General features: G+C 51.9%; 1 protein-coding gene across 2 annotated transcripts in view; it reads left to right on the top strand.

Annotated features, from left to right (window-relative positions):
- Positions 1 to 20,523, top strand: part of LOC142463069 (recQ-mediated genome instability protein 2-like) — a 141,445-nt gene extending 120,922 nt beyond the window's left edge. For both annotated transcript variants that reach the window (XM_075565324.1, XM_075565323.1), the window contains exon 2: positions 19,974 to 20,523. In XM_075565324.1, the coding sequence (XP_075421439.1) occupies positions 19,974 to 20,137 (164 nt within the window). In that variant the 3' untranslated portion in view covers positions 20,138 to 20,523. The remainder of the gene's footprint in view (positions 1 to 19,973) is intronic.
- The last annotated feature ends 1,133 nt before the right edge of the window (positions 20,524 to 21,656 follow it).

The following is a 21,656-nucleotide window of genomic DNA, read 5'->3' as shown; positions in this document are numbered from 1 at the left end:
TCCGCAAGCCCTGCCTGCAGCCAGGTAACCGGGGGGGTCCGCAAGCCCTGCCTGCAGCCAGGTAACCGGGGGGGTCCGCAAGCCCTGCCTGCAGCCAGGTAACCGGAGGGTCCGCAAGCCCTGCCTGCAGCCAGGTAACCGGGGGCGTCAGCAAGCCCTGCCTGCAGCCAGGTAACCGGGGGGTCCGCAAGCCCTGCCTGCAGCCAGGTAACTGGGGGGTCCGCAAGCCCTGCCTGCAGCCAGGTAACCGGGGGGTCCGCAAGCCCTGCCTGCAGCCAGGTAACCGGGAGGGTCAGCAAGCCCTGCCTGCAGCCAGGTAACCGGGGGGGTCCGCAAGCCCTGCCTGCAGCCAGGTAACCGGGGGGGTCCGCAAGCCCTGCCTGCAGCCAGGTAACCGGGGGGGTCCGCAAGCCCTGCCTGCAGCCAGGTAACCGGGGGGTCAACAAGCCCTGCCTGCAGCCAGGTAACCGGGGGGTCAACAAGCCCTGCCTGCAGCCAGGTAACCGGGGGGTCCGCAAGCCCTGCCTGCAGCCAGGTAACCGGGGGGTCCGCAAGCCCTGCCTGCAGCCAGGTAACCGGGGGGTCCGCAAGCCCTGCCTGCAGCCAGGTAACCGGGGGGTCCGCAAGCCCTGCCTGCAGCCAGGTAACCGGGGGGTCCGCAAGCCCTGCCTGCAGCCAGGTAACCGGGGGGTCCGCAAGCCCTGCCTGCAGCCAGGTAACCGGGGGGTCCGCAAGCCCTGCCTGCAGCCAGGTAACCGGGGGGGTCCGCAAGCCCTGCCTGCAGCCAGGTAACCGGGGGGGTCCGCAAGCCCTGCCTGCAGCCAGGTAACCGGGGGGTCCGCAAGCCCTGCCTGCAGCCAGGTAACCGGGGGGTCCGCAAGCCCTGCCTGCAGCCAGGTAACCGGGGGGCCCGCAAGCCCTGCCTGCAGCCAGGTAACCGGGGGGGTCCGCAAGCCCTGCCTGCAGCCAGGTAACCGGGGGGTCCGCAAGCCCTGCCTGCAGCCAGGTAACCGGGGGGTCCGCAAGCCCTGCCTGCAGCCAGGTAACCGGGGGTCCGCAAGCCCTGCCTGCAGCCAGGTAACCGGGGGGGTCCGCAAGCCCTGCCTGCAGCCAGGTAACCGGGGGGTCCGCAAGCCCTACCTGCAGCCAGGTAACCGGGGGGTCCGCAAGCCCTGCCTGCAGCCAGGTAACCGGGGGGTCCGCAAGCCCTGCCTGCAGCCAGGTAACCGGGGGGTCTGCAAGCCCTGCCTGCAGCCAGGTAACCGGGGGGTCCGCAAGCCCTGCCTGCAGCCAGGTAACCGGGGGGTCCGCAAGCCCTGCCTGCAGCCAGGTAACCGGGGGGTCCGCAAGCCCTGCCTGCAGCCAGGTAACCGGGGGGTCCGCAAGCCCTGCCTGCAGCCAGGTAACCGGGGGGGTCCGCAAGCCCTGCCTGCAGCCAGGTAACCGGGGGGGTCCGCAAGCCCTGCCTGCAGCCAGGTAACCGGGGGGGTCCGCAAGCCCTGCCTGCAGCCAGGTAACCGGGGGGGTCCGCAAGCCCTGCCTGCAGCCAGGTAACCGGGGGGTCCGCAAGCCCTGCCTGCAGCCAGGTAACCGGGGGGTCCGCAAGCCCTGCCTGCAGCCAGGTAACCGGGGGGCCCGCAAGCCCTGCCTGCAGCCAGGTAACCGGGGGGGTCCGCAAGCCCTGCCTGCAGCCAGGTAACCGGGGGGTCCGCAAGCCCTGCCTGCAGCCAGGTAACCGGGGGGTCCGCAAGCCCTGCCTGCAGCCAGGTAACCGGGGGGTCCGCAAGCCCTGCCTGCAGCCAGGTAACCGGGGGGTCCGCAAGCCCTGCCTGCAGCCAGGTAACCGGGGGGTCCGCAAGCCCTGCCTGCAGCCAGGTAACCGGGGGGTCCGCAAGCCCTGCCTGCAGCCAGGTAACCGGGGGGTCCGCAAGCCCTGCCTGCAGCCAGGTAACCGGGGGGTCCGCAAGCCCTGCCTGCAGCCAGGTAACCGGGGGGTCCGCAAGCCCTGCCTGCAGCCAGGTAACCGGGGGGTCCGCAAGCCCTGCCTGCAGCCAGGTAACCGGGGGGTCCGCAAGCCCTGCCTGCAGCCAGGTAACCGGGGGGTCCGCAAGCCCTGCCTGCAGCCAGGTAACCGGGGGGTCCGCAAGCCCTGCCTGCAGCCAGGTAACCGGGGGGTCCGCAAGCCCTGCCTGCAGCCAGGTAACCGGGGGGTCCGCAAGCCCTGCCTGCAGCCAGGTAACCGGGGGGTCCGCAAGCCCTGCCTGCAGCCAGGTAACCGGGGGGTCCGCAAGCCCTGCCTGCAGCCAGGTAACCGGGGGTCCGCAAGCCCTGCCTGCAGCCAGGTAACCGGGGGTCCACAAGCCCTGCCTGCAGCCAGGTAACCGGGGGGTCCGCCAGCCCTGCCTGCAGCCAGGTAACCGGGGGTCCGCCAGCCCTGCCTGCAGCCAGGTAACCGGGGGGGTCCGCAAGCCCTGCCTGCTGCCAGGTAACCGGGGGGTCCGCCCGTGGCTATCACTGTCCTGCCTCACACGGGAGGAGGGCGCCATGATTTCTTCTCCCGCCCCCTAAACATCAACACCAGCCTCTCACCCTCTCACCCTCTCACCCTCTAGCGTCACCTAGATAGAAGCCAGGCAGATCACACTGGTTTTCTATGAATCGCAACTGATTTTAAAGTCCTGTTTATATCAGCAGTCAGGTCTGATATAAAACAGTAGTAATGTTTCCACCGCCAGTGTATGCAGCGCTGTACATAGAATGTTTGCAGGCGCGAGCCGCTACCCCAGAGATTACAATTTATTTATTTATTATAAAATATTTTGCCAGGAAGTAATACATTGAGAGTTACCTCTCGTTTTCAAGTATGTCCTGGGCACAGAGTAAAACAAATAATACATGGTTACAAATACATAGTTACATAAGTGAGCAGGGTATACATTATATACAAGACATTACGTGCACAGTTAAAGAAAATATATATTATGGGCGTATGTAACAGTTACAGACCAGATAAAAATGTGACAGCCTTAGATTTGAAAGAACTTATACTGGTGGTGGATGTGAGAGTCTGTGGTAGGTTGTTCCAGTTGTGGGGAGCACGGTAAGAGGAGGAGGAACGGCCGGATACTTTGTTGAGCCTTGGGACCATGAACAGTCTTTTGGAGTCTTATCTCAGGTGATAAGTGCTGCATGTGGTAGGGGTGAGGAGCTTGTTCAGGTAGCAGGGTTGCTTGCCCATGAAGAATTTAAAGGCAAGACAGGAAAGGTGAACTTTGCGCCTAGACTCTAGTGATGACCAATCTAGTTCTTTGAGCATTTCGCAGTGATGTGTGTTGTAGTTGCATTGGAGAACAAAGCGGCATATTGAATTGTAGAGGGTGTCAAGTTTGCTAAGGTGGGTTTGAGGTGCCGAGCCATATACTATGTCTCCATAGTCAATAATTGGCATTAGCATCTGCTGTGCGATACGCTTTCTGAAGCACTTATTCCCATGATCTGTTATTTGTAATTTATATGATTGTCACATGTATTACTGCTGTGAAGCGCTATGTACATTTAATGGCGCTATGTAAAAAAAGACATATGTAGCCCTTTTTCTGACACTTTAAGCGACTACGGGTAACTGCGCGCACCTGCGGCTCCAGGAGATCTGAGCCTCCGCTAGCTGGGAGCCTGGGGTAACACGTATTAGCGCAGCGCCTCCACTTACCCAGGATCCTCGTCATGTAATATTCCCCTGGGCAAGAAACACACCGATACAATGCGTGCAACCAACTTTACTATGTGCAATACAGTAATCTTATACTCTATATGAACCGTGGCAATAACCCAATATGCATACACTTATCTTATAACTTATACTCTATATCAGGCCTGCCCAACTCGTAAAGTGAGAAGGGCCGAACTGCTCCAAGGAAAAAAAAATTTGGGCCGCACAGGTTAAATCATCATCATCTCTCCTCCAGCACCTCACCATCATCATCTCTCCTCCAGCACCTCACCATCATCATCTCTCCTCCAGCACCTCACCATCATCATCTCTCCTCCAGCACCTCACCATCATCATCTCTCCTCCAGCACCTCACCATCATCATCTCTCCTCCAGCACCTCACCATCATCCTCTCTCCTCCAGCACCTCACCATCATCCTCTCTCCTCCAGCACCTCACCATCATCCTCTCTCCTCCAGCACCTCACCATCATCCTCTCTCCTCCAGCACCTCACCATCATCCTCTCTCCTCCAGCACCTCACCATCATCCTCTCTCCTCCAGCACCTCACCATCAACCTCTCTCCTCCAGCACCTCACCATCATCCTCTCTCCTCCAGCACCTCACCATCATCCTCTCTCCTCCAGCACCTCACCATCATCCTCTCTCCTCCAGCACCTCACCATCATCCTCTCTCCTCCAGCACCTCACCATCATCCTCTCTCCTCCAGCACCTCACCATCATCCTCATATCTCCCAGAGAACCCAACACTATCAACCTTTACGATACTCCCCATCTATCTCTCATACCCCCATCTCTCCCCCTCACCCACAAAATACCCTCAGCCATTCCATGTCAGCAGCCCCCCCCAAGTCAGCATCCCCCCATGTCTGTCTTCCCTCATTATGACACTCTCTCCCCCTCCCCTAAATGACACTCTCCTCCTCCTCTCAATATGACTCTCTCCCCCTCCTTTCAATATGACACTCCCTCCCCTCCCCTCAATATGACACTCTCCCCCTCCCCTCAATATGACACACTCTCCCCCTCCCCTCAATATGACACTCTCTCCCCCTCCCCTCAATATGACACTCTCCTCCCCTTGCCTCAATATGACACTCTCTCCCCCTCCCCTCAATATGACACTCTCTCCCCCTCCCCTCAATATGACACTCTCCCCCTCGCCTCAATATGACACTCTCTCCCCCTCCCCTCAATATGACACTCTCTCTCCCTCCCCTCAATATGACACTCTTTCCCCCTCCCCTCAATATGACACTCTCTCCCCCCCTGCAACACACATCAGTGGGGGGGGATTGAGTGTGTGTGGGGGGGGGGTGATTGAGTGTGTGTGTGGGGGGGGGGGATTGAGTGTGTGTGTGTGGGGGGGGATTGAGTGTGTGTGTGTGGGGGGGGATTGAGTGTGTGTGTGGGGGGGGGATTGAGTGTGTGTGTGTGGGGGGGGGGATTGAGTGTGGGGGGGGGATTGAGTGTGTGTGTGTGGGGGGGGGTGTGTGTGTGGTGGGGGGGGTTGAGTGTGTGGGGGGGATTGAGTGTGTGTGTGGGGGGGATTGAGTGTGTGTGGGGGGGGATTGGGTGTGTGAGTGGGGGGGGATTGAGTGTGTGTGTGTCTGTGGGGGGGGGGATTGAGTGTGTGTGTGTGTGTGGTGTGTGTGGGGGGGATTGTGTGTGTGTGGGGGGGGATTGTGTGTGTGGGGGGGGGGATTGTGTGTGGGTGGGGGGGGGGATTGTGTGTGGGTGGGGGGGGGGATTTTGTGTGTGGGGGGGGGATTGTGTGTGGGTGGGGGGGGGATTGTGTGTGTGTGGGGGGGGGATTGTGTGTGTGTGTGTGTGGGGGGATTGTGTGTGTGTGTGTGTGGGGGGGGGGGATTGTGTGTGTGTGTGTGTGTGTGTGTGTGTGTGTGTGTGTGTGTGTGTGTGTGTGGGGGGGGATTGTGTGTGTGTGGGGGGGAGATTGTGTGTGTGTGGGTGGGGGGGGATTGTGTGTGTGTGTGTGTGTGTGGGTGGGGGGGGATTGTGTGTGGGTGGGGGGGGATTGTGTGTGTGGGGGGGGATTGTGTGTGTGGGGGGGGGGGATTGAGTGTGTGTGGGGGGGATTGAGTGTGTGTGTGTGGGGGGGATTGAGTGTGTGTGGGGGGGATTGAGTGTGTGTGGGGGGGATTGAGTGTGTGTGGGGGGATTGAGTGTGTGGGGGGGGATTGAGTGTGTGGGGGTGGGGGGGGATTGTGTGTGTGGGGGGGGATTGTGTGTGGGGGGGGATTGTGTGTGGGGGGGGGATTGTGTGTGTGAGTGTGTGTGGGGGGGGGATTGAGTGTGTGTGTGGGGGGGATTGAGTGTGTGTTGTGGGGGGATTGAGTGTGTGTTTGTGGGGGGATTGAGTGTGTGTTTGTGGGGGGATTGAGTGTGTGTTTGTGGGGAATTGAGTGTGTATGTGGGGGGATTGAGTGTGTATGTGGGGGGGATTGAGTGTGTATGTGGGGGGGGATTGAGTGTGTGTGTGTGTGTGGGGGGGGGGGGATTGAGTGTGTGTGTGTGGGGGGGGGCAGGGAGTGTGTGTGTGGGGGGATGGGATTGAGTGTGTGTGTGTGGGGGGGGGGGGATTTAGTGTGTGTGTGTGTGGGGGGGGATTGAGTGTGTGTGTGTGGGGGGGATTGAGTGTGGGGGGGGGGGATTGAGTGTGTGTGTGGGGGGGGATTGAGTGTGTGTGTGGGGGGGGATTGAGTGTGTGTGTGTGTGTGTGTGTGGGGGATTGAGTGTGTTTGTGGGGGGGATTGAGTGTGTGTCTGTGTGGGGGGGGATTGAGTGTGTGTGGGGGGGGTTGAGTGTGTGAGGGGGGATTGAGTGTGTGGGGGGGATTGTGTGTGTGTGTGTGTGTGGGGGGGGGATTGTGTGTGTGTGTGTGTGTGTGGGGGGGGATTGAGTGTGTGTGTGGGGGGGGGGATTGAGTGTGTGTGTGGGGGGGGATTGCGTGTGTGTAGGGGGATTGAGTGTGTGTGTGTAGGGGGATTGAGTGTGTGTGTGTGTAGGGGGGATTGTGTGTGTGTAGGGGGGATTGTGTGTGTGTGTGTGTAGGGGGGGATTGTGTGTGTAGGGGGGATTGAGTGTGTGTGTGGGGGGGATTGAGTGTGTATGTGGGGGGGGTTGAGTGTGTGTATGTGGGGGGGATTGAGTGTGTGTGTGTGTGTGGGGGGGGGATTGAGTGTGTGTGTGGGGGGATTTAGTGTGTGAGTGTGTGTGTGTGTGTGTGGGGGGGGGGATTGTGTGTGTGGGGGGGGGGGATTGAGTGTGTGTGTGTGTGGGGGGAATTGAGTGTGTGGGGGGATTGAGTGTGTGTGTGTGGGGGGGGATGAGTGTGTGTGTGGGGGGGATTGTGTGTGTGGGGGGGGATTGTGTGTGTGGGGGGGGGATTGTGTGTGTGGGGGGGGATTGAGTGTGTGGGGGGGGGATTGAGTGTGTGGGGGGGGGGGATTGAGTGTGTGGGGGGGGATTGAGTGTGTGGGGGGGGGATTGAGTGTGTGGGGGGGGGGATTGAGTGTGTGGGGGGGGATTGAGTGTGTGGGGGGAGTGAGTGTGTGGGGGGGATTGAGTGTGTGTGGGGGGGATTGAGTGTGTGTGGGGGGGGATTGAGTGTGTGGGGGGGGGATTGAGTGTGTGGGGGGGGATTGAGTGTGTGGGGGGGGGATTGAGTGTGTGGGGGGGGGATTGAGGGTGTGGGGGGGGGATTGAGGGTGTGGGGGGGGGATTGAGGGTGTGGGGGGGGGATTGAGGGTGTGGGGGGGATTGAGTGTGTTTGGGGGGGGATTGAGTGTGTGGGGGGATTGAGTGTGTGGGGGAGATTGAGTGTGTGGGGAGATTGAGTGTGTGGGGGAGATTGAGTGTGTGGGGGAGATTGAGTGTGTGGGGGGGATTGAGTGCGTGTGTGGGGGGATGAGTGCGTGTGTGGGGGGGATTGAGTGTGTGTGTGTGGTGGGGATTGAGTGTGTGTGTGTGGGGGGGATTGAGTGTGTGTGTGTGGGGGGATTGAGTGTGTGTGTGGGGGGATTGAGTGTGTGTGGGGGGATGAGTGTGTGTGGGGGGGATTGAGTGTGTGTGGGGGGGATTGAGTGTGTGTGGGGGGATTGAGTGTGTGTGGGGGGGGATTGAGTGTGTGTGTGGGGGATTGTGTGTGAGTGTGTGGGGGATTGTGTGTGTGTGTGTGGGGGATTGTGTGTGTGTGTGTGGGGGATTGTGAGTGTGTGTGTGGGGGATTGTGTGTGTGTGTGTGGGGGGATTGTGTGTGTGTGTGTGGGGGGATTGTGTGTGTGTGTGTGGGGGATTGTGTGTGTGTGTGTGGGGGGATTGTGTGTGTGTGTGTGTGGGGGGATTGTGTGTGTGTGTGTGGGGGGATTGTGTGTGTGTGTGTGGGGGATTGTGTGTGTGTGTTGGGGGGGATTGTGTGTGTGTGTGTGGGGGGGATTGTGTGTGTGTGTGTGTGTGTGGGGGGGATAGTGTGTCTGTGTGTGGGGGGATTGTGTAGTGAGTGTGGGGGATTGTGTGTGTGAGTGGGGGGATAGTGTGTAGTGTGTGGGGGGATTGTGTGTAGTGTGTGTTGGGGGATTGAGTTGAGTGTGTGGGGAGGATTGAGTGTGTGTGTGTGGGGGGATTGAGTGTGTGTGTGTGGGGGGATTGAGTGTGTGTGTGTGGGGGATTGAGTGTGTGTGTGGGGGTGATGAGTGTGTGTGTGAGGGGGCATTGCGTGTGTGTGTGTGGGGGGATTGAGTGTGTGTGTGTGGGGGATTGAGTGTGTGTGTGTGGGGGGATTGAGTGTGTGTGTGTGTGGGGAGGATTGAGTGTGTGTAGTGCTGTAGGGTGTAGGGTGGTTGGAGGTGCAGGGGGGGTGGTTGGAGGTGCAGGGGGGGGTGGTTGGAGGTGCAGGGGGGAGAGTGATGTGAGGTGCAGGGGGGGAGAGTGATGTGAGGTGCAGGGGGGGAGAGTGATGTGAGGTGCAGGGGGGGGAGAGTGATGTGAGGTGCAGGGGGGGAGAGTGATGTGAGGTGCAGGGGGGGAGAGTGATGTGAGGTGCAGGGGGGGAGAGTGATGTGAGGTGCAGGGGGGGAGAGAGATGAGAGGTGCAGGGGGGAGAGTGATGTGAGGTGCAGGGGGGGAGAAGGATGTGAGGTGCAGGGGGGGAGAAGGATGTGAGGTGCAGGGGGGGGTGGGATGTGTGTGGTGTGCAGGGGGGGTATTGTTGTGTTTCATGTGGAGGGAGTATTATGTGTGTGGATGGGGGTATGAGAGATAGATGGGGAGTATCGCAAAGGTTGATAGTGAGGGGTTCTGGGTGAAATATGAGGATGATGATGAGAGGTGCTGGAGGAGAGATGATGATGATGATGATGATTTTACCCGTGCGGCCCAAATTTTTTTCCTTGGAGCAGTTCGGTCCTTCTCGCTTTACGAGTTGTGCAGGCCTGGTATCTTATACTATATTAGTGAAAGCACTGTATGCCTGCCTGCCTGCATGCATGCAAGCCAGCCTGCCTGCCTGCTGGATGTCCGGTGTCCCTAGGGGAAATCTCATTGGTCCCTTGGGCCGCCCCCGCACACCTCTCATTGGCATGAGGCGGAGTGACGGCCCAAAGGACACACAGGGACACAAACACACACACAGGGACACACACACACAGGGACACACACAGGGACACACACAGGGACACACACAGGGACACACACAGGGACACACACACACACACACACACACTCACAGGGACACACACACAGGGACACACACACACACACACACACACACAGTAGGGGGGGGGTGTACATTAGCAGCATGTATAACCCCGGGGGGGGGGGCTCACATACCCGCCAGAGCCTCCGCCTCTTCCTCCCCGAAATCAGCCTCCACACCCGCGCGCACCCCCTCCCTCTCCCCGTGTCTCCCGCGCTTTCAAACCCCCCCCCCCCCCGGCGCCGCTACAGTCAGCGGAGGAGCGAGTGCCCGGGACACAGCGGGGGAGCGGCAACAACAAGCTGCCTCCCGCCTCAGTTCCACGTGGGAGCGGCCGGACGGGTGAGTGAGCGGCCTTCACCCACCCCCTCACCCCCCTTCAAATCACCTCCCCTCCACCCAAACCCCCCCCCCCCCCCCCCCCCGGCGCCGCTACAGTCAGCGGAGCGAGCGAGCGCCCGGGACACAGCGGGGGAGCGGCCACAACAAGCTGCCTCCCGCCTCAGATACACGTGGGAGCGGCCGGACGGGTGAGGGAGCTGCCGGACGGGTGAGTGAGCGGCCGGACGGGTGAGGGAGCGGCCTTCACCTCCCCTCACCCCCCCTTCACCTCCCCTCACCCCCCTTCACCTCCCCTGCACCCCCCTTCACCTCCCCTCACCCCCCTTCACCTCACCTCCCCTCACTCCACTTCCCTTCCACCTCCCTCCACCCCCCCTTCACCTCCCCTCCACCCCCCCTTCACCTCCCCTCCACCCCCCTTCACCTCCCCTTCACCCCCCCCCCACGTCCCCTTCACCCCCACACCTCCCCTTCACCCCCCACCTCCCCTTCACCCCCCCTTCACCTCCCCTCCCACCCCCCCCTTCACCTCCCCTCCACCCCCCCTTCACCCCCCCCCTTCACCTCCCCCTTCACCCCCAAACATGTGTACACACACACAAATGTACACACACACACACACACACACACATACAATGTATACACACAAACATGTATACACACACACAAACATGTATACACGTGTATACACACATGTGTATACACACACACACGTATACACACACACAATGTATACACACACATGTGTATACACACACGTGTATACACACACACACGTGTATACACACACGTGTATACACACACACATGTGTATACACACACATACGTGTATACACACACACACGTGTATACACACACACGTGTATACACATACACACACACACACGTGTATACACACACACGTACACATACACACACACACATGTATACACACACACACATACAATGTATACACACAAACATGTATACACACACACCCCAGCACCACCACATCAGCACACCGGTATCCCATGCCCCCCCAGCACACTGGCATTCTCGGCTCCCCACCATTCCCTGCCCCATCAACACCATCAGCACCCACACATCGCCACCTTTGCACCTCCCCCATTGGCACACCCACATCCGCACCCCCACATCAGCACCAAACCCTCCCAAATCAGCACACCAATACAATCACCATCAGTACAGCCACAGCAGCACTACCACCGCACATGGGCCGCGTGGACCACTCCCCACCCAAATGCCACACCCACACCACAAACATCCCGGGCAACGCCGGGGCTCTCAGCTAGTACATTATATACAAGACATTGCATGCACAGTTAGAGATAATATATATTATAGGCGCATGTAACAGTTACAGACCAGATTAAAACGTGAGACAGCTTTAGTTTTGAAAGAACTTTGACTGGTGGCATCTGCAAGAGTCTCTGGTAGGTTGTTCCAGTTTTGGGGTGCACGGTAAGGCCGTGATTATACCCAAAGCGGCGGAGCGCAGAACGTTGTGCGCCACCAAAACAAATAAAAGTTTTCCTATGAGCGCACACTTAAGAATGGGTAACCAACGAGGCGGCCAAGTGCGCAACTTTCGAACAGATCCAAGAATTTTATTTTCTGGAGCGATGGCCGCATCATGTGAGCGGTTCAGCCAATGAGAGTAAACCACTCGCGTGACATCATGGCCTCGCCTCCCGATGCCTCCTGCCTGCAGTGCAAGTTTCGGGCAGCGCATCGCACAGAGGTAGCGCGCGTGTCCCGCCGCCGGTGGTATAATGAAGGCCTATGAGGAGGAGCGTCCGTATACTTTGTTGAACCTTAGGACCATGAGCAGTCTGTTGGAGTCTGATCTCAGATGATAGGTGCTGCATGTGGTAGGGGTGAGGAGCTTGTTCAGATTGATGGGTAGCTTGCCCAGAAAGTATTTGAAGGCAAGACAGGAAAGATGAACTTTGCGCCTAGACTCTAGTGATGACCAATCTAGTTCTTTGAGCATTTCGCAGTGATGTGTGTTGTCGTTGCATTGGAGGACAAAGCGACATATTGAATTGTAGAGGGTATCAAGGTTGCTAAGGTGGGTTTGGGTTGCTGTGCCATATACTACAGTATGTCCCCATAGTCGATCATTGGAATTGGCTTCTGCTGTGTGATATAGTGCGTGTGCGACAGAGCACATGGCGTTGTGCGCGCCTGTCGCCTGAGCGATCTGTGGACTTTAGATCGCTCGTGACGGGGAGGCGTGGCCGTGACGTCACTAGGCCTTCCCTAATGTCTCTCACGGGAGACCAGGAGATTTGACACTTATTTGTACCGGGATCATTCGCTAGGCAAACAAGGTGGTAAGAACAAAATGCAGTTTATTCGGGTAAACCGGCGTACAACACAATGAATACACAAAATACAGCTAAAAGCACACTTACTGGGGGTGAAATCTAGGCTCTACTAGGTGCAGGGCGTATGCTTCGGTACACGTAACCTGACTGGGATATACACCCGGGCTTTCTGGTCCTCTTTTTGGCTTCAGTTCCTAGCCGCGACCGCTACGTTCCAAATGAGAACTTGAACTTCACGTCTGACTTAGTCTCTGCAGGGCAGACTTTTCCTAGCTTCAAAACGAAGCCGGTTGCTCTGGTATTCGTGACAGCAACTTTGAAAAGTCCTCCCTAGCTTCATCGACACAAGTCACTAGATCGTCTGGTTCTCTGACTGGGGTTTCTCCTTACATACCCTCCACTGTTCTATGTTCAGCATGGAGGAAGGAGCGACCAATTGGAGCATGGGAAACCCCTGCCGCCAGCCGATATGAATAGGGGCTCGTCCTTTGGCTGACGCCAGAGGAGGGGACGTGCTAAGCCGGCTTGGGATGACCCGTGGGCGGGACATACGGATTGACCAATGGGAAAACGCGCCGACATTTTGCCGCTTCCCCTAGTCAACCCATTGCCACCTACTGGGCAGACTCCACTGAGTCTGGCAGATCAGAGTGTCCTCCCCGCAGGGGGTCTCTGTTCTCCCGACCCAGTACTAAGCCCTGCCCTGGCCACTTCACACCCCGACACCTCTCAACATCTCCTCTCCGATGTCTATGCAGACTTCCCGGCACCTATATGGATGCCTGAGCTGGCTGAATAGACATTTACAGTAAAAACACAAATGAAATAAAACATACTTTAATACATAGGATAACTTGGGCAGACTCATAGCTGTAAGGGAAATAGGACTGGGATATCTGGGCTTGAAAATCAGGAGTCACTGGGCAGCCCTGGTGTAATTCAACCCACGTACTGGCAAATCATGCCTGCACGCCAGGGAGAATTAGGAGACTACTGATATCTTTGCCCCCCCCAAACTCCTGCAAACAACATGATTGCATTTCTACCCAAATATCTCACCTAAAACTTACATATAGAACGTTTCATGAGTCTTAGGCTCAGGGAACATGAAAAGTGGAAACGAAGCAAAAGGAAAAAGCAGGCACTAATACTCCGGAAAGTAAAAAAAGGTTGAATGAAATCCAGGAGAGCGTGTGCCCATAAAGACTATTTTAATGGAAACCACAAAAAAAATACAGCTACATTACAGGGTACAAAGACCCCCACCAATATTGCATTGAGTAATGGAAACCCAGGACAGTGTTGGTGCTAGCTAGATATAAACACTCCAGACATGTACCAATCTTTAAACCCTTGGGTATTTAATGTTGGTACAGATAAGAAGCATGGCTTACTCCAACCCGTTTACCCTGTGGTCAAAATATTAGTATAGCGCGAATCCGCTTTTAATGCTGTCTGAGCGCGGCTCCCGATTTAAAAACATCTCCAAGGTTTTATTTTTATATAATATTCAGTGCATTATTGCTAACAGACACACGCTGATACACATATATACACACACCCCTACACCATGTTTGAATTGAACCCATGATATTTCATATGCTGGTGCAATTCTCTAGCTGCTACACCACGGTGTTGGTGTGATGAATCTGACTCTATAAACAAACTTAACATCTACTGCACAGTGCAGTCCATGGGTGATCAGGGTTCAATTCCCGCATGTTTATTATATAAAATGTATTCACTGTTGGGCTGTCATTCATCAGAGAAGGGTCATGTGACCCCTCCTGCGCTCAAAAGTCAGTCAAATTGAAAGCTTGGGAGAGCGTATGTAAGCGCCTCGGAGCCTGATGAAGTGGAGAGAGCTGCAGATGCCGGGTAAGTCCTCGCAGAACCGCTCTTCCTGATTGCGGCGGCCATTTCGCGATCCTGGTTATAACATGCTCATTATGTGGACCAAGAGCACCGCGTTATAACGGGATTCAGCTGTATTAAGGGTTTCATATTTTTTTTTAAATTTATAAACCTACTTTACGTCCCTATCATTCAAAAAAAAAATATATATATACACACATACACACATACACACACACACAGTTAGGTCCGGAAATAACTGGACACTGACACAATTTTTATAATTTTGGCTCTGTACGCCACCACAATGGATTTGAAATGAAACAACTGAGATGCAATAGAAGTGTAGACTTTCAGCTTTAATTCAAGGGGTTGAACAAAAATATCGTATGAAACGTTTAGGAATTGCAATCATTTTCATACACAGTCCCCTTATTTCAGGGGCTCAAATGTAATTGGACAAATTAACACAATCATAAATAAAATGTTAATTTTTAATACTTTGTCGAGAATCCTTTGCTGGCAATAACTGCTTTAAGTCTGGAACGCATGGACATCACGAAACGCTGGGTTTCCTCCTTTGTGATGCTTTGCCAGGCCTTTTCTGCAGCTGTCTTCAGTTGTTGTTTGTTCGTGAGTCTTTCTGCGTTAAGTTTTGTCTTCAGCAAGTGAAATGCGTGCTCGATCGGGTTGAGATCAGGTGATTGACTCGGCCATTGCAGAATATTTCACTTCTTTGCCTTAAAAATATCCTGGGTTGCTTTAGCAGTATGTTTTGGGTCATTGTCCATCTGTAAAGTGAAGCGCCGTCCAATCAACTTCACTGAATTTGGCTGAATCTGAGCAGACAATATATCCCTATACACTTCAGAATTCATCCGGCTGCTTCTGTCTTCTGTCACATCATCAAAAAACACTAGTGACCCTGTGCCATTGTAAGCCATGCATACCCATGCCATCACACTGCCTCCACCGTGTTTTACAGATGATGTGGTATGCTTCGGATCATGATCCGTTCCAAGCCTTCTCCATACTATTTTCTTCCCATCATTCTGGTACAGGTTGATCTTAGTTTCGTCTGTCCAAAGAATACTGTTCCAGAACTGTGCTGGCTTTTTAAGATATTGTTTGTCAAAGTCTAATCTGGCCTTTCTATTCTTGAGGCTTATGAATGGTTTGCACCTTGTGGTGAACCCTCTGTATTTGCTCTTGTGATGTCTTCTCTTTATGGTAGACTTGGATAATGATATGCCTACCTCCTGGAGAGTGTTCTTCACTTGGCTGGATGTTGTGAAGGGGTTTTTCTTTACCATGGAAATGATCCTACGGTCATCCACCACTGTTGTCTTCCGTGGACGTCCAGGCCTTTTTGTGTTGCAGAGCTCACCAGTGCGTTCTTTTTTTTTTCTCAGAATGTACCAAACTGTTGATTTGGCCGCTCCTAATGTTCCTATAATCCCTCTGATGGATTTTTTTTTTTTTGCAGCCTAAGGGTGCCCTGTTTCACTTGCATTGAGAGCTCATTTGACCGCATGTTGTGGGTTCACAGCAACAGCTTCCAAGTGTGAATGCCACACCTGGAATCAACTCCAGACCTTTTACCTGCTTAATTGATTATGAAATAACGAAGGAATAGCCCACACCTGTCCATGAACAGCTTTTGAGTCAATTGTCCAATTACTTTTGGTCCCTTGAAGAGAGGGGGCTACATATTAATGAGATGTAATTCCTAAACCCTTTCTCCAATTTGGATGTGAATACCTTCAAATTAAAGCTGATAGAATGCACTTTAAGCCCATATTCATTATTTAACTGTAACTTGAATTTATTTTGGTACACAGCCGAAATAACAAAACTTGTATCAGTGTCCACTTATTTCCGGACCTAACGGTATATATACATATATACACACACACACACACACACCTGTCACATTCTGTTGTAAAAGCTAACGAATTGTAACAAGATGGAATATTTTTTTTTGAAAGGATGAGTGTGGTCACAATTTTTGTATGTACTGGATATTTTAACCACTAAGTGCCACTTGTTTTTAAACTGTAGTTCAGCCGCCGTGCTAATACCGACTCAATTCTTAAAACAAAATCTCAAACACACTACCTTCTACAGTATAAGGTTACAGTTATTAACTACAATGAAGCTCAATATAGTCATTTGGGCAAGCTGGCAAACACTGTAGGTAGATGTTAAGATGGACCTCTAAAATATGTGAGCTCATGGAACTCTGAGACATGTGGTTCTACTGTTAGTTTAGTGTTAGATGAAGGGGGTAATTCAGGTTACTCCGAAATGTCGTAGTTTTTATTTTAATAGGGATGTTCAGCCAAACGTGGTCCGTGTTAGAATAATTTCAGCTTATTAACAGATTTCTAACAGTACGTTTGGCCACTTTGGAGTATATTGAATAACCTTCTTAAGAGCAGAACTACTACTCCCAGAATTCAATGCTGCTTATTGATTGGATAAGTGTAGACATTCTACCAGTGGCTGATATACAGATCACAGGTTGGTCTGATTATTGCTTAGGTAGAGCGAATTATATTTCACAGTGAAGGGAGACGAGCATGGCACACTGCCTTGTAAAATGATTTTTATTTTTTTCTTTCACTACTCTAAAAACAGTATTTACTCAGTTACCAGGCAAAGGGAAATACATTGATTGCAGGTGACACTATCCATAGAAACTTTAATATGCAAGACTATTTTATTCATACTTTGGTTGTTTTAGCCACTGTCTCTGTGTAATTATAGCTATTGGACAGATTCAGCTCCCACAGAAAATACAGCAATTGTGTGTGTGTGTGTGTGTATCGCTATATCCCTTTTATAAGATCCAAATGACCTCTGAGACTACTGTGTGCAAACACCTTATTCATTGTGTATGTATCGCTGACTGTGTATTGCATGTCTGGTTGTTGTTTTTTCTGCAGACTATATCATATGCTAGGTGTAATATATATATATTTTTTCTTTCTGCAACTGGAGAAAGTGAGTAGGCGATGTGGGCCAGATGGACCTGATTTGGTGTCTCAATGTTGTGACACCAGCTGGAAAATAGTTTGTAGACATTATTTTAGATGAGCTTTCAAGATTACAATGGCCTATTTGTCAGGTGTGAAAATCTTATGACACATTCCTTCTACAAATGCCTGCAATTGGAAAACATGCCCTTGTGTGCAATGATGTATGTAATTTCCCTGCTTTTAATTACAGGGTTCTAAGAGAGCAGATACACTCTTGGGACTAAAATGTCTTCTATGTGTTTGTTTTGTGAAATCCCAGCACCCCATCTCCTAACGTAGGGCAATTTACATCACTCTGAAACAGACAATATATAGTTGTGAATACATCTGTCCACTTTCAACGCTGCTAAGGTCAATAGAACTTGTATGCATGTCTATTTATATAGCACCATTAATGTACAAAGCGCTTCACAGCAGTAACTTGAAGTAGTTCATATTGGAGCCAAGTGGTACTAGTGGCACTGACATATTTTAAGGTGGGTTAAATCTGAATAATTTGCATTTTTGTATAGTTACTGTAAATCCGACACACAAACCCTCTGTGGGGAATTGCAGCAGTAACACTAACTTGTTTGCTGCCTTTCTCTGTCGTTCTTTCCAATATGTTTCTTTATAGTTTTATTTATTTATCTATAAAGGTGGTTTGATTTTATTTATTTATTTTTCAACTATCCATAAGCCATTTTCATGTTTTTTTAAAGGAAGGAGCAATCAACTTAATCAAATGGTTTTTATTCTTGAGTGTTTCTATTTTCAGTTTGCGCCTCACTCCACCTCTTTCTCCCCCCCCCCCCTCCCTCCCGATCGGACACGCGAAGGCCATTTTTTTTTTTTTTTTCGCGACCCTGATTTATAGTGCGGTCGGATTGGGTGGCCCCCGAGGACCGCGCTATAACGGGGTTAAGCTGTATATATTTTTTGCAAACTTTAATCACACACCCTCTCCGCCGGGGGGGGGGGCGGAAGACAGACGACATCCCGGCTTCTCCATACTGCGTGAGATCCTATCCCCCTCTCCTCCCCTCTCGCAGACTCACCCCTTGCTCATACTATTACTGCACCAAACTCTCAGCTAGGTAATCCATTTACTTCTGTCCGTTTTATTGTATGTTGATCCATTCGACCACCTCATAGATTGGCTTGCAGCACATTGCACTACTGTGAAGACCCTCCCAGCAGTGAAGACCTGTACTTCTGGGGATCCACCGGGGCATGGGAGTTTAACCTTTTCACTGCCAGAAGTGGCCCCCCTGGCAACAAAAGGGTTAATGAATGGCTAAACCTGCCCCTGTTCATTGTTGACAATGGTCCACCTTATCCCATGCTCGTTACGCATTGCAATTAGAAAATTAAATGGTGACACCTTCTGGACACACACCCTCCCGAGTCACCTATTTGCAGCCTCCTTGCCTCCAGAGTTGGCGCCTCACTCCTCAGTGACGTCTGTCCCAGGCTGCGCGTACAGAGGGGGACCTGGCGCAGAGCAGTATGCAGCGCTCTGAGGTACCTGCTGCCTTCAGCTTTCCCCTGTTGCACACACTCTCACTGCCACCACGGGATTATGATTAACGAGTCTGTCTCTTCCATACCCCCGCCTCCCCGCGATCCTGGTTATTACGCGGTCTCATTCTGTGGCCACCGAGCACCGCGTTATAACGGGATTCAGCTGTATCTTCTTCTTTTTAATGCATCAGTCTTGTGGAACAATTACAATTTATGATGATTCCAGATAAAGTATTATATTGTACAGAGCTTTTGAAACATGTTTATTCAAGTGTACAGTGGCAGCACAATTAGATGGAAATATAGATTCTGTATCCTAGTGACGACATGGGGTGGTGATGAACTCTCTAGGGGTGGTGATGAACTCTCTAGTGCAGTGTTTTCCAATCAGGGTTCCGCCGGCATTCCACAAGGGTTCTGTGCTATTTGCTTTTCGGAGACCTACTTGCCAGTAGATTCCAGCTTCCTGTATCGGCCACCTTGGAGGGCCCTCATGCATCACAGGCTGGGCACCGCCGAGCATATTGAGTACAATTTGGGGGAGAGGGGTTGTATGTGTAAAAACGGAGCGAGGGCTGGGATTCTGCAGAATTTCACAATATAATGATAGGGTTTCTTAACAAAACGGTTGGAAACCACTGCTTCAGGGCGTCTTCAATTGGAGGTGAGAGTAATAACATATTAGAGGTGGGTGAACAGCAGATGTGCGAAGAGGTTATTCTCGCACCTCTAAAATATAAGCAGGAAAGGGATTAAGAGAGCAAATGATTTCCAACAGAAGAATGTATTTTAATTTTTCCCCCCTAGATGGGAGGCAGGGGGTCTCCGGAGCTGAACCATGTTAATTTCGGCTCCAGGGACCACCTGGCCAATAGGAAGCAACATGGGATGACATCACAACTTCCTATTGGCCCGCGTGAAGCCGGACTTTTAAACCGCCTTAATGCTAACCCCAACTAGCCAAGCCAGAACCGCTACCGGCACCCCCTTCGGAGGTATGTATCTCGGGAAGCAGGGGGCCCCCAGAGTTTAAATTAACGCGGTTCAGCTCGGAGTAGAGAGTGCTGCTTTAAAGGACCCAGGCCGGAAGCAGAGCTGAACCGTGTTGAATTTGTCTGCGGGGATCCCCTGCTTCTCGAGATACTTTCATCTCAAGTGTAGACCGGTATCTCGTATCTGGGCAAGAGGAACCCGCACGGGATGATGTCGCGGCTTCCTATTGGCTCACAGGTCCTTTTAAACAGACATTTTCTGTGGCCAGCCGGAGCTGCTACCGGCATCATCTTCGGATGGGCGTATCTCTGCAAGAAGGGGGTCTCCAGAGCTGAAATTAATGCGGTTCAGCCCTGGAGACCCCCTTATTCAAGCCTTGGAAAAAAATAAAAAGCGGTAGAGCCATATTAAGTAGCATTTGTTATTTAAACTGAATATGTAACTTTTTTTTTTTTTCTATTGTAGGGAAATACGTGATGGTTTTGGGCATGGTGTTGTCTTGCAGTCCTGAGCCTATTCTGCGTGCTGTGAAGATTACAGATTTATCGGACAATCCTGTGCATTGCCGCATGTGGAAACTTGAAGTAGAGGATCTGCACAGGAACATTACATACACTCAGAATGTGTAACGGTACAAAGCACAGGATTCTGGGATGGTTTCCATTTAATTTCTCGGGATGTTTAAAGCCAAAGTTCATATTTTGCATGCAGACATTATCCAGAACTGTTATTTTAACAGTGTAACTGGGAATTTTCATACTACATGAATCTATTGGGTTGTTTTTTGTGTTCTGTTCCACCAACAATTTTTATGTTTACATAATTTTAGGTTTGACAAGCACTTCATATTATCGTCTCTGGTGTCATGCAAAGTTATTAGCTCAGTTAATTATTATTCAGCTTTGGGTTTAGAAAACTGTACGATAAGGAAGTAGCTCTTTGTAATAGTACAAATGTGTCCCGAGCATTGCTTGTTGCTATCTAAGTAAAAAGGGAAACCTATTTATAACCACTGGTTCAGAAATGACTGTCTATATTTATTTCAACTATGAAAAGAAAAAAACAGTTCAGTGCAAAAAAGCCTTCCACTGGAATCACAGGTATACAGTGAAAAATCAAAATAAAAAAAAATTGGGGGGATACATGAATCCACAAACAGCGCCTCTAGGAATATAGGTCTACTGGTAATTTCTCTAAGCTGTGCTATGCTAGAATACACTTTCCTGGGGACGTAAGATAGTGATTTACTTTTTAATAGGTTGTTATGTGCCTTCTCGTGAAAGAGCATAGCTTAGTAAATATGCTCTTGACTACCCCAACTGTTGAACTCCTTTTTAAAGGGGTAGTGCAACATACAGACGTGTGTGTTTATTGCTTAGCTGAACTTCTTTGAGGGCCCGATGGTCCCTGTAACCGCAGCTTTTTCTGTTCTGTGAAATCTCCACAGAGCTGTCCTACTGGGGAAAAAAATGTAGAAAGTGTGTGGTGCTCTAAAAACAGCCTATTTTTTGTTTAAGAATACACTTGATTGAAGAATCCTGCAAATGTGTACTCCCAGTGGAGGAACAAGAATTGTATCCCAGGTATGCAGAACAATCACAACTCCATAATAAACCGACTAGTGGACTAGGGTCCCCACAAGCACTGTAGTAAGGGACCTCACAATAAAGTGACCCAGCATAATATATCGGAATGGAGATTTTGAAGTGAAATAAATAACTCACTCTTGGTGGAATGTATGATCCAGATTGTCCAAACTTCATCCACAACAGGGGGTGTGCTTCCGTTTTTTCAGTATGCTGACAAGAAAGACAATGGGAAAAAGCAGGCACCAGCAGTACAGGAACCAAAAATAAAGGAACATCCAAAGAGCGTGTGCCCATTAAAAAAAGAATTATTTAATGGTTTCTTGCAAAAGTAACAGCAGCATTACGGGGTACAGGCTCTGCTTTTTCCCATTGTCTTTCTTGTCCTACTGGGAGCCTTGCAGCTGCTCAGACCGCAGTGCGAGTGGCTGCAAGTCCTGTGGGAGGCAGCTTTGTGGCGGTTTCAGTGATCCCGATGAAATGGGGGAAAAAGCGGCGGTTACCAGGACAGTTGGCACCTACTGAAATCTGTGGTTTGTGTTTTGTTAAAATGTATCTAAGT

This window comes from Ascaphus truei, chromosome 11 (assembly GCF_040206685.1).
Source record: "Ascaphus truei isolate aAscTru1 chromosome 11, aAscTru1.hap1, whole genome shotgun sequence".
Taxonomy (NCBI): domain Eukaryota; kingdom Metazoa; phylum Chordata; class Amphibia; order Anura; family Ascaphidae; genus Ascaphus; species Ascaphus truei.
This window is presented reverse-complemented; position numbering and strand designations above follow the sequence as displayed.